Genomic DNA, 13351 nt, shown 5'->3' on the forward strand with positions numbered 1-13351 from the left:
ATGTTCTTTGTGGACATTTGGCTTTGAAGTATATTACTGGGGCAGGCATGAAATGACTAAGCTCCTTTTGCTTTCTGTACATTTTCCCTTTGTTACTCCCTCTTGTTACCCCTATTTGTACTGACCCCATTAAGACAATTTTCGGGGATAAATAATTCTTGATAGATTTTCAGCTTTCAATTTATCCTGTGGCACATAACATCTATACCCCAATATATATTTCTATGGAATTCCTGTAGAATTCCATGATATCCAACTGAATTCCAGTAGACTGCTTTAAATTAAAACAGATTGTTATGCTGATCCACTCTAATGGTTTAACTACTTTCACATCACTATTGTATGCACTAGAAAACCTGTAAATAAACAACGATGGACCTCAGTAAATGATGGTGAGGTGACAAGAGGAGAAGTGCACAAAAAAAAGTGAAAGTTTCAAAAATGTTGGTTTTAGAAGTTGAAAACATTTAAACATCTTTTTTCTTGGAATAAAAATCAACAATGCATACATAAAAAATGTCAATACTTCACTTGTATTAATTTTCAGCATTCTATAGTCTTCTGACTTTTCTGAGAGAGTCCATTCTAATTCAGCAGTGGATGCAGCTGCAGCGGTTAGGACATTCTCAGTCTCTTTCCATTAGTTGAGGTGCTCATGGTGCTTCAGCTATTCTCTTTTTCAAATGCTGTTGAATGTTGCAGAGGTTTAGAGGGTGGACAGTCACAATGGGTTCACAATTAAAAAGGTTGAGTGGGTTATCTGTTATGGTCCTCTTGCATGTCTCAGGCATAGCAGCTGTGAAGTTTTCAAATACCAGAGCGTGGTAGCACTGTTATAACTTTTACAGATAATATTCTTTATGGTACAATTAACTAACCAGTGTTTAAGTAGGAGGTTCACACACTTTTGCTAGAAATCCCTGGAAACAAAGTACTTTCTCTCTCTCATGGCAGAACCCAAGGAATATTTTCTCTCTGATTGACACAGCATAAAAGGGAAAGGAAAGCAAGACTCTCCCTTTCTCTATGCACGCACACACACACACACACACACACACACATATGTATATCTATTGATATATATTTATCTATTGAAACGTGAGCAGATTGAAGACAGGCTAGAAAGCAAAATGGCCCAAGCTTAACATTACTTACCCAGGAAAGGCCACATGCTGCTGTAGCCAAAAGCTTTCAATTGTGCCATTGTGATATGAGAGTTTAATTCTACATTATTTTACCTGAAGACTGGTAACGGAGGCCATAACATTTAAAAAAATGTACAGTGAGAGGGCATAACTAAGATAAGGAGAACCATCTTATCAAATCAAGAAATGATGGTGTGCTCCTTGTTTGATGACGGTCAATATACGATTAGCACTTACTTTGTGCTATTTAAAGTTGACCTGTGTTAGCTAAGAATAAATTCCAGTTTAGTTTCAAAGTAGAAAAATGAAACTGCTAAAGACTGTGAGCACAGTATAAAAACTGGCAAATGCAACTACAAGCTTAAGCTCACCCTATGGACAGATAGAAGACATCTCTGCTGCCCATGCCCAGAACAAACTGCTCAGAGGAGATTTCCAGAAACCTCATTACTGCATCTGCTTTGCCAGAAGTTTCCTTTGAATGATTATTTATTGGTGTGTAAGATGATATTAAAAGAAGCTAAGTGTATCCTTGCTGTAGTGTTTTTATTCTTTCGCCATCTGAGAATTGCCACTACAGTATATCACTGAGGAAGTATATATTTTTTTATAATAATTAAAAACAGTATATATTTTGGTTTAGTAGAGCTGCAATCTCTAAAATAACATTGTCAGGGAGCATACGCACCCTGCTGGTTGCAGCTTTTATCTACTTGTAGTATAAAAAGAAGCATTGTGTGCTTTTGCAGGGGCGTGTTGGGTGACACTTGACCAAGAGTGGAAGTGAAGCACAACCCAAGGTAAAATCAAAGTGTTGTTCAACTCCTGCTTTGTTGGTTTTTATTCATATTAACTAAGCACTACAAACTGTCCACCTTGAACAAAGTGGACAAGTCAGACATGGCAGCATTCATGGTTACAACCAGTTAAGGAGTTACCACAATTCTGGAATGTTATCAGACCCAAAAAGAACAAATCTTCAACACACAAGAACACATGCTGTGATATAGAGGCAGTGTGGATGACAGATAGGACAGCTAGCAAAAGCAACATGGTCATCATTTAAGAACCACATAAACCTTTGCATACTTTCCTTAACTCACTCTACAAATGTACTCAGCGTTGCCAGAGGATATAATCAGCTAGTGTATAATAAAAACAGCAAATCAAGCAATGCGATAGTAACAAAAATATGTAGAAATATTTATGAAAGAACAATATGCCATAAGTGGTATATATTGAGTTCAAAACTTAAATACAGACCTCTGATGCATTGAATACTGATTAAACTGCTTCACAGTTCCAACATTCCTAGGATTTGAATTTTGTGCCTAGATGCTGATTGTGGGAAACTATGTTCCACATTGTCTGCATTTACTGTGCTTCAAAAATATAAAAAGTCAATTTTAGGTATACCGAAGGTTTTGAATTGGCCTCATCTGGGTGTGTGTATGTGTGGGCACTATGATTTACTGTCCCACCATCCAGGATTGGTACCTGCCCTATGCCCAATACTACTGCTGCTGCCCCTAACTTCAAATTCAACCAAGTTCATGTTATATTATGTAGAGTGAATTAAGATTGGACGAGTACCACTGTGCAATATTCTACACCTGACTATTTATTGCCTGTCAGCTACCCATAGTATGCGATACCATGTGGCTAACAGCAGACTACAGCTGAGAAACCCAAATAAAATTTCAAATTTGGTTACCAGAGTTCATTTAATTAATTCCACAAATATTTGGTGGATTACTGGAACAAAATCTAAACAAAGTTATTATTCTTATTATCCAAAATGGTCTCAAAGCAAAGCTGCCAGCTTCATTGATTAAATGCGGTGATATGCAGCAATTAGATAGACAGATGCACAGGGGAAATCTGGCTTTTTACAGAAGATACACTATGCTCTGAACATACTCCAGCAGCAAAATTTCTGACTTGGCAATAAAAGTCACAAAAAGGCATTATGCAGGTGTAATAAGATTCCCAGTAGCATTTCTTGACACACTTCTGTTCAGTAATTTCCTGGCTGAAAGTCCTCAGCATGTTTCAGAAAAAAAGATCTGCAGTACTGTTCATTAATGGCACAGGGATTTGTTTTCATTCTCTCCTTTGCTACTACCTCCAGGGGGTTCAGTGTGTGCCCCATAACGGAGCCTAATTAGTTTGTTGATGCAGTGGGTCCCTCTTGATGTGATGTTACTAGCCCAACACACCACAGCATACAAAATTGAAATGGCCATCACTGAGTTGTAAAAGAAATGAAGAATGTCACAACCCACATTATAAGAATTCAGCATCCCAAAGAAAAAGTGTCATGACCTGGTGGTATATTTATAGTCTGAAATGTACAGAGTAAAGAGAAAGGAAAAGAGGACAGTTCCTTGTGGTACTTCAATACTGTTCACATCTGTATCAGAAATGCAGTCCTTAGGTCTTACAAACTCAGGCACCTGCATATTTCGGAGCTTAACTTCTAGCTGGGCTGGCTGGATGGAATTGAAGGCACTGGAAAAAAAAACAATCCTCAAAGTGCTGCAGGCCTTGACTAGGTTAGAAATAGTCTTGTAAAGCAGATATATAATTATGCCCTCCATTCCAATTTTTGTCCAATAGGCAAACTGCAGTAGATCCAGATGGTCTATCATAAGAGTACTCATATAGTCCAGGACTGGCCTCTCTAAGGTCTTCATGATGTGAGACATCAGTGTCACTGATCCTTAGTCACTGGGTGAAGAGGCACTTGCCTTCTTTGGAAAAGGAATAAAGTAGGATGTTTTCCACAGAAGCAGCACTTTCTGGAGCATTTGGGACAGACTGATAAGGTGAGAGAGAATACCACAAAGTTGGTCAGCACAGGCCTTAAAAACTTGAAGACTGACTCCATCAGGTCCCACATCTTTTCCTTTGTATAGCTTCCTCAGTTGTCTAATAACCTGGTCTTCAGTTATGAACAGCCCATATTGATGATCCGAGGTGGCCTTATCAATAATTCATTCCAGTTGAAATGGTAGGAGATGTTAATGTAGTAGGGATGGTGAGGGGGGACTGGACATTTGAAGAAAGGGGCAAAGGTGGCAAAATCTATCAAAGAATTGGTTCAGGGCATTAGCTTTGTTCATGTACCCTTCTAGCACCAGAGCCAGAGATTCCTTAAGCCCAATAATTATACCAGTCCCTTCTAGACATCCTTCACGTTATTCTTAGTGAGTTTTTCTGTTTTAGGTTTGTAAGCTTCTATTACTTTATCAACATAATATTCTAAATATATTTCAATAAGGAGACTGCAGTAACATAGTAGTTACTGCTGCTGCCTTCTGAATGCTAGGATTGAAACTTGCACCTGGTCAATGTTCATGTCAAGGATTGATGTTCTTCCCGAGTTTGTATAGTTTTTCCTCCTACATCCTCAAAGATACTCATGTTAGAATTGCAAACTGTGAGATAGAGATAGAGATGATAGAGATAGAGATGATAAGAGATAGAGATGATAGAGATAGAGATGATAGAGATAGAGATGATAGAGATAGAGATGATAGAGATAGAGATACTTTATTAATCCCAAGAGGAAATTCACATACTCCAGCAGCAGCATACTGGTACACGGAGCTGCTGGAAAGGCTGCCACTTATTTAGCAAATGCAAGTAAGAATTCTGTTATCTGTACGCGTGACAATAATGACCCTATAAAACTACAAATAAAATTATCTTAATACATTTTTTTATTATTTATTATGGCCCTAGAGGGTGGCCATGAGTTGTTCATGGCCCTACAGGGTGGCCATGTGTTGTATGTTGGTTGACAGGTCGTGACACTATTACTACATCTGCAACTATTGTGTTAGTGAAATTATCCTTTCTTTGCCTAAAAAACTATTTATAGTCTGGGGCGTGATGCCCAAACACCAGCTGTACTTACAGAAAAATGACAATTATGCACATACTATGCAGTTCTTAAATGAGTTTATGCTATGATATTAATTGCCTCTGAGTATTAAAGTTCTTAAATGGAAAACACACTACACAAGAGTTTTACCATAAGGTTGATTTGTGTGTGCTTATAATCCTCAAGAAAGAGTTACCTGTAACTGTGAGACTAGCTTGCAGACTTATTTGGGTTGGGAGAATAAAACAGATATACACGCATGAGGTTTAAGCAAGTCAGAGGTTTTGGTGCTACAGAGTGTCTAAGGTTCAGTAATTTAGTGGGTTCCCCCAAGGCAAGGGAGTAGGAACAGTTTTTATAACTAAGATAAGATTGTTTTGGTGAAAGGAGGCAATCAAATGTTCAAGCAGGAGCTTACCACATTTTGCAAGAAATCCCCAACCACAACACAGTTCCTCATTAATCCTACAACAGCACAAGCAAAGTTCTTTTCTCACTGATATAACAAAAAAAAAATTTAAGCAAAAAAACAAGAACATGTAAAATATACATATATCTATATTAAAAAGTAAAAGTAATGTAACATAACAAATGCAATAAAATATTTAGTACATAAAATAATATTTATAAAGCAGGTTAAGTGCAATGCTTATTGAGTACTGATTGAACTTCATTGGCACCTGCGTTTAATTAAAGTACTGTAGTTTTAACTAAACCCAGCAACTAATGAAGCACCTGGGTCCATAATCATTGAACTAATGCAAAAGTGAGTAGAATATACTACACTAAAAATAAAAAAGTATTAATTTCATGCTAAATTCTCAATGCAGTTGATCATATCTGACAATTACCAATATCTTATCAACTTTCATACTACTTCTCTATCCTTAATATATGTCAACTGCTAGTTTGTCATACTTTTTTTTATATCTGTCCTTATCCATCCATTTTTTTTTATCATTTATGGAACAAAAGACAAAGGTTAAATTTGTTAAAAGAAGATTAATATAACAACCTGTGATAAAAAAAACACTAGTTTTGTGTTTTTGAACTAGAAAAAAGCTGTCTGAAACAAAGAAATAAACTGTTTAGGTAAACAAAAGTAGGGATTGGCCTCATATTAATTTTTTAAAACGTAAGCCTACAGCCTAAGAGGCCCAAGATTCCATAGATGGGTTCTTTTCAGTGTTGAGTTTGACAGAATGAACCCTGAGAAAAAGAATGCATATCAACTTAACTATCTAAGAGGATCATGAAAATGATCCCTAAATAGTCCCTTTACCTCCCTTGGGGAAAAGTCTGAAAGCCCCAATCATCTGTAGGCATGTTAAGAAGACCAACATGGAGGGGAACTACTAATTTATACTTACAATCTCATCATTTCATTTGTTATCCACAAAAAGGAATGATAATACTAAAATCTAAATCGTCCCATGAGGGAGAAATTGCATATCCTTTTGAATAAAGTTATACAAACATAAGTAAAATCCAACTACATATAACTGACAAGTATTTTACATAATGAGAACTGAAGAAACTACTGTAAACACAGTACTGCAATATAAGCAGAAAACCTATTCTGTCTAACATTTTGTTGTGCCAATTGCATTATCTTACTGGAGATTCACATTGAGATAAAAGGAAGGCACATAGATAAATAAAACAAGGAGGCTTTTGGAAAGTTTGTTTTTTCTTTATACATAGTGCGCCTCTCTGAGTACAAGGAGGATTCACTTCAGAGAGCACTGGTCAGGCCTATACAGGGAGCAGCAGGCTTATTAGAAGACCTTTCAATCAGAGCACATAATGTAGGAACATTGTGAGAAGCAATAGTACTGAATTTTTTCACAGTGGTAAAGTGAGAAAGTCATCACCAACTGTATTAAAGTACAAAACAGCTGTAGTGGTCAAGTATTTTACATTTCTCTGTACAATTTAATCATAATTAGAACTATTATAACCTCCCATCCCCTTTCCCCAATATCTTTTCAAGAGCTCTGAAGAAATTCAGTCTCTTCACTGAGCTTCGCTCCACATTTAGGTGATTCATTTATCCTACTATACCAGCAAGTTCTAATGAAGTACCTTGAAATCCTATTCAAACTCTTAACACACTCATTTCTTATTACTATCTCTCATCCACAAAAAACGTCTTTCATGATGTTTGAATGGAAACAGTAAATCAACCCCCAAATTCCTAAGGAAGAGGAATTAAAAATATCTGGAAAATATCTGGACAAATTTTTAGGGTACGAAGATGCACTGTTTTAACAAAATGGGTATATGTTCCCCCAGAGCACCACATGGAATTAAGGTTCCAGAAACATCTGGTCAAGGCATTCCTCTGAACTAAGGCAGGGAAGTGATGACACTGGTGTAGCTCGTACTGTTTCTCCTGTACCTACAAAAGAAGTGTTTTGCTAACAGCATATGGGAACAGTTGTGCAATCTTGCATAATGTAAAAATAAGAATCCTTTCTATTGCTTTCACTAAGACCACCTTTTTTTGTTTCATAGACCAAAAACACGCCCTCTTTGTCAGAACCAGTTCTGTAAGAATGCCTACTATGTTCACAGTGAACAGAGCTGCACTGTTCTCTTCTCTAGACAGGTACTAGAGTGCACTCCAAAATGCAACAAAGCCATATATAAATTGGCTACCAGTTCTATAGACGCCTTGGTAATTTTCAATAAAAACGAACGATAAAATTAAACATAAAAACATCAAAAAGAGTGCAACTAGTTTGTCTTATCCTTGATGTCAGTAGGTTAGAATGACATATGGAAAGTTGCTCTGGTGAGAGGTGAACAATAGCAGGTTGATTCCCCCAAAAAATCGAAAAGGTAAACAACAAGTCTCTAAGAGGTCAGTTGCCAATACAGGGCACAAAGCTCAATGACTGTAGCTGTGAAATAACTCTTTTTGAATGTGAATCACCTCACCTACCATATGCAGGTTTTGAATAGCAACCCAAAATGATCAGTAGGCAGAGCAGACCAATCTTGGTGGTAGCAGTTTACTTGGAATATTTGCTCCTCAGAGGCCATCCTATTTGTGTCATGGCTCAGATGGCACTACCCTGCCATTGCTAAAGAGGGAAAGGTTATTTTACATAAAAAAATGAATACCAGGACTTGAGTATTTTGAACACTCCCCCCAAAACAAAAACAAAATACCAGTCTCCATACGCTACATTTGGATTAAAAATACCAACATGGGCAACACAATGCAGCACCTAAATGGAAACTCTGCAAAGATCTGAAACAGGGTCAAGATTGTTTTTTTTCCCCAAAAAACATTATCAGATGCTCGCAGCTGTCGATGTCTCTCAGTGTTAAAGCCTTTTTTTAGTTTTCAGAGCCCCGCCATGTTATCAGAACAGGGGGGTAAAAAAAAAAAAAAAAAAAAAAAAATCCAGGCACCTTTTCCGTTTTATACAAGGCCTATCAAATTAGATGCAGTTTTAACAAAAAAGGGAATTACTGATAATCAAGTTCCTAGATGAATCCAGGTGCAAATAAGCATCTGCTGCTCACATGTCAGTGAACTGGTACAGCAGCAGAGTGAGCCAGTCAGCCAGGTGCAATCACTAGGAGACGCCGCCTAAGGTGAGGACATCAAAACAAATGTCACACACACGCACTGGTTTGTTAAGGTCAAACTTGATGATTGGTATCTCCTTCATAGAGCACTTGTGACAAAGCAGGCGTCCACAATGTCGACTGTGAAAAGTAAAACAAAAGGAGAGTCATTAACTGCTAAAGAATTTTTTTTTTTTTTTCCCCCAATTATAATACAAAATAACCACATTTCTGGACAAAATTACCACACATTTGAAAGCTTAACTTCAATTGAGAATTAAGAGTATGCTGAATTTAAAAAGGGCTGCTAGTCTAAGTTTCCACGGAAATAAAACTGTCCATCAGCTATTTCAGTTATCAGTCACAAAATTAGCCAGATTTTGTAATTATTAATCGTGTGGCATTAAAAAGGAACAAGGGGATTTACATTTAACACACATTACATGTACTCCAGTTAATGATACATTGTGGCAACAAAGAAACTTTGACAGAGTAAGAAATCTGTAGGATAGTACTGGATATGTTTATTTCAACATTAATTTACATTTTCTGGAAATACTGTGAATCTTTCATACATGAACCATAAACTGAAAGGCTTCATAAAAGTTTCCCCACCCCCCCCCAATATTCTACTTTATTAATGACAGCAGAAATGCCTGGCACTACATATATTTATTTTTCATAAGGATGTATATCATTGTATTGCATTATCATTCCAGCAGGTAATATGTTTGAGAAATATAATGAAGTAATGTTAATTAAATTGAAAGAATGTAAGTAATCTTAAGTGTGACTGAAGTAATTCACATCTGAGCATCAACATTGTCAAAAAGTTTCCAAGGTGATTCCACACCACTGGCATTGAAAGGCTGCAACAGATGAAGACTAGCAATGAAATGAAGTGCTCAGCTGGTTTCCTTAAAAAATGGCTGAATTTTACAAAATATTTTTGCTTTTTTTTTTTTTTTTTTTTTTTAACTTCTTAAAATTACATGAATATGCAGGTTTGCTGTATGTGTACTCTCTCAGTAAACAGCCCAATACTCAATAACATCTTTGTTGAAAAAAAATTTAATTTCTTGAAAATTGGTGTATTCAGTAACTTTTAATGCTTTTATTTAATGTCGGAACCCTGGTACGCATTAGTTCCCTTATAAAACACAAGAGCAGGCTTCATCATTTTTCAAAATTTATAAAATATGCTTCACTTTAGAAAGCAATTTCATGTGGCAAATGAATATTTCTTCACAATCATGGTATATAACTTCAACTGAAAAAAACAGAACTTAATCTTTTAAATTTAGCAGAGATGAGGCTATTGAGAAGAATCATTCATTGCTAGCCTAGTAAAAGGTCTTACAAACCCATAAATGAATGGGTTTAGAATTTATGAATCTGTACCTTCAAACAAGTCCACAGTAATGTAAGGGTAAGCATACTGTACTTGCAGCTAGATTAGGTTGCCTACCATTTTATTCAATTTTTCCATGCTATGTCTAGTATTAAATTTGATTAATGCTGGGATTTCTGTCCCGAAGAGTAAACAGACATTCAGCAGAGTTGGGTAGCTTCATTTGTGTAACAATATACTGCTTAAATTACAACATAAAAAGTGTACAGGTGTCAATGAGTTTTCATATAGTTGAGTTTGTGATTCACAAAGGAAAAAAGTAACGCATGGATAAATAAACTTAAGTAAAATGGTTGAAAGTGGCAGGATCAATTACCAGTGATGTTTTCTTGTAGTCACACCAAACTTTGCAGAGCACTCATAGCAGTTTGAGCCATCACACCATGGAGGTTCCTTAGTCAGCATATCTGCAAACAATCCAAAATATCATTTGAGACTCAGCAGCTAACAGCAGAGATAAAAAGAATAGTAGAAGACTATTTTCACCTCAAGGGAAGACTCTTACCTAAAAGCCTGAAGAGCAGCTGCTTTGTGGCAACCTGGTAATTGAAAATGTTGATTCCCTGATTGTTATTAGTTCCAAGTCGTGCCCCAGCTCGGACTATAGCTCGGCAAAGATTTGAATTTCCTTTCATGTATGCAAGCAGGAGCACTGAAAAAGAACATTCACTTATCTACAGCCATGATTGTATACATAGATATCTAAGAAAAATAAGAGTTTACTAAATACAGATACAAAACAGCAGGAATAGTAGAAACAAATTAAATGTTCTACCTGTGTTCCCTTCATTGTCAGGTTTATCTAGAGGATACTCTGGCATGCACTCTAGGAAAAGCTCAAATATGGCAGCTGCATTCTCTTTCCCATATTGCCCTAGGATGTGCATTGGAGACTGTCCCCTAGAACAAAAGGTAATTAGCTGTTCGCAAAACAAGATGCACAAGAAATGCAACAATCCCTCTAGCAACTGTGACCTTGATTTGCTTTTATAAAATGAGCAAAAGATTAAACTAACAAGACAGCATATTATAACAATAAAATGCAGTACTGACTGATCACAGATACTCAAGATATGGTTAAGAACCGATGATCGTGATCATCAGTACTCAGAAATGATTGCTGCTATTTGTACAAATTCCAGTTAACACTACAATGATTAAGTCAGTACCTGAGATTGAAAGCTTCTGCGTCCACATTAGACTCAGTCAGAAGTACTCGGATGTTGTTCAGACGCCCGTGCATTACTGCAAGGTGAAGAGCTGAAAAAACACAGATAAATGCAAGTTTTGAATGTTACTGGCAATTAAATCAAGCATACACAGTTAAATTCTCATCCATATAATGTGTGTGTAAAATAATAGGAAAATCTGAAAGACTTCAGTGTTCCATTTCAAGCAAAATGGGTAAACAAAACATTTTAATCCTGACCTATTAAAATGCTTAGAAAGCTTTTCTATGCCACTCAAATAACATTTTGTTTTGCCTGTGCAAATCACTTTTCTATAGCAGACATGGCATCATCATTATTGCCATAATTTGTCTCACTCAGATAGACTGTCAAATTGGAAATACAGATGGTAGTCACCCAGGTCATAGCCTTGTGAACTTGGAGAATCTCTTAAAATACACAGTTTCACAGGGCAATATTTGCAAACCATGCAGTTTGAGCAGAGGCATGGTAATGAATATGGCCGGATTAGGCAGGGTTCGGGCCCCAGGGCTAAAGACATTTTTGGGGCCCTACCTACACAAAATCCTATGAGAGCACATCAACTTCAAGGACACAGAGATGCACAAAGTAAATAACAGACAGAGTCTTAGCATTAAAATGAACTGCAAAAATCTGAGAACAGAAAAAAAAAAAAAAAGGACTGAAATTATAAGACTACGTATGCTTTATTAAGCTTATAATCTTTGCTTAGCCATTGCTACACAGATGACAGGTAACCATCAAAAACCAAGGTTTGAAAAATCAACTATAAAACCCTAATGCTTAAGGCCTACAAAAGCAGCAATACCAAACACTGCATATGTCATTCTATACATTAACACAGACAAATGTGTGCTTTTCAAATTGTACTTTTGTGGATTTCTTTGGAGATGAGTTGTTGATCAGATCAGAATGTAGTCTGCTATAGATCAACCCCCCACCCCCATACAATCTTGACCAGGGACATGGAATCCATTAGGTTCCAACATTTTCTTTTAGTTTTGGTGTACAGAAATATAAAGTCTCTTTCCTCTTGGCAAAACTGCAATACCATGGCGACATTTTGCAACAATCGGCAAAGTCTCCATAAATCACTTGCTTATGGTAACAGTGCATATCATCTTAGTTTATAGGCTTAAAATATTCCTTCAGTACAACACTCCTTCCATATATAATGCTAACTTTATACCTATCATGCTGTCAGGCCTGAACCAAGCCTTTAGAGCCCCCAGTCCACCAAATCCATCCACATTCTTCTTAGATACCAGGACTGTCTGTGAGACTTAAGCTAGCCATCATATTGCTGAAACTGGCATTTATATTACAGGGTCTCTAAAAGTTACAGGTAGTTTGAGGCACAAGCCAGGAACTCCTTTATAGATCACATTCATTCATTCATACTGTACATACTGTCACACACATGTGCATGGAAGGCAGCTAAAGGGCTTGAGTGAAGGCAGTCCTGAGGCATGCCGGGATGTGGCAGAGTGCACTGACTCTTTTTCTCCCTTCCCTGTAGACCATTCACGGGAGATTCCACCTGGCTCTCTTGACGTCACTTCCGGGACCGAGCCAATGGAAGGAGGCCTTGCCGGCTCCGGCCCCTGTGATGTCACATCCGGGCTCGAACCAATGGCTGAAGAACATGAGCCCGATCCTTATGATCTCACTTCCCGTCTCCCCCTTTAAAAGCCTGCACCTTTTCCCTTTTCCCTCAGTCTTGTTTTGGACTCTGTTGTATGCACATCAGTGCTGTATATTTTGAAGAAAGCAACTTTGCAGCCAGGAAACCAAATTATACGGGTGGCTGCCCCAAACCTTTATATGACTCTGTCTCGAGTTTGTGACAATACATTCACTCACACACTCTCTCCTACCATTATTCCCATTTTCATCAACTGCTGCAAAGTCCACCCCATTCTCTAGGAGTACAGAGCAGATGGTAGGCAAGTCTTGCTGGGCAGCCAGGTGCAGGGCTGTCTGTCGATGCTTGGTCAGTTCATTGACTTTGGCTCCTGCCAACAACTGTTAAAGAAGAGATAATGTGCATCAGTTGGGGTTTTAAGGATTACTGGCAGTTGAATGGAGAATTCTGGGGATACCATAATAATTT

At 37.3% G+C, this 13351-nt stretch overlaps 1 protein-coding gene across 1 annotated transcript in view; it reads right to left on the bottom strand.

Annotated features, from left to right (window-relative positions):
- Positions 1-6706: 6706 nt before the first annotated feature.
- Positions 6707-13351, bottom strand: part of ankfy1 (ankyrin repeat and FYVE domain containing 1) — a 41658-nt gene continuing 35013 nt past the window's right edge. The window contains 6 exon segments of the mRNA XM_051931241.1: positions 6707-8757; positions 10344-10434; positions 10533-10679; positions 10803-10927; positions 11197-11287; positions 13116-13263. Coding sequence (XP_051787201.1) covers positions 8625-8757; positions 10344-10434; positions 10533-10679; positions 10803-10927; positions 11197-11287; positions 13116-13263 — 735 coding nt within the window. The 3' untranslated portion in view covers positions 6707-8624.

Source organism: Erpetoichthys calabaricus, chromosome 8 (assembly GCF_900747795.2).
Source record: "Erpetoichthys calabaricus chromosome 8, fErpCal1.3, whole genome shotgun sequence".
In the NCBI taxonomy this organism is placed as follows: Eukaryota; Metazoa; Chordata; class Cladistia; order Polypteriformes; family Polypteridae; genus Erpetoichthys; species Erpetoichthys calabaricus.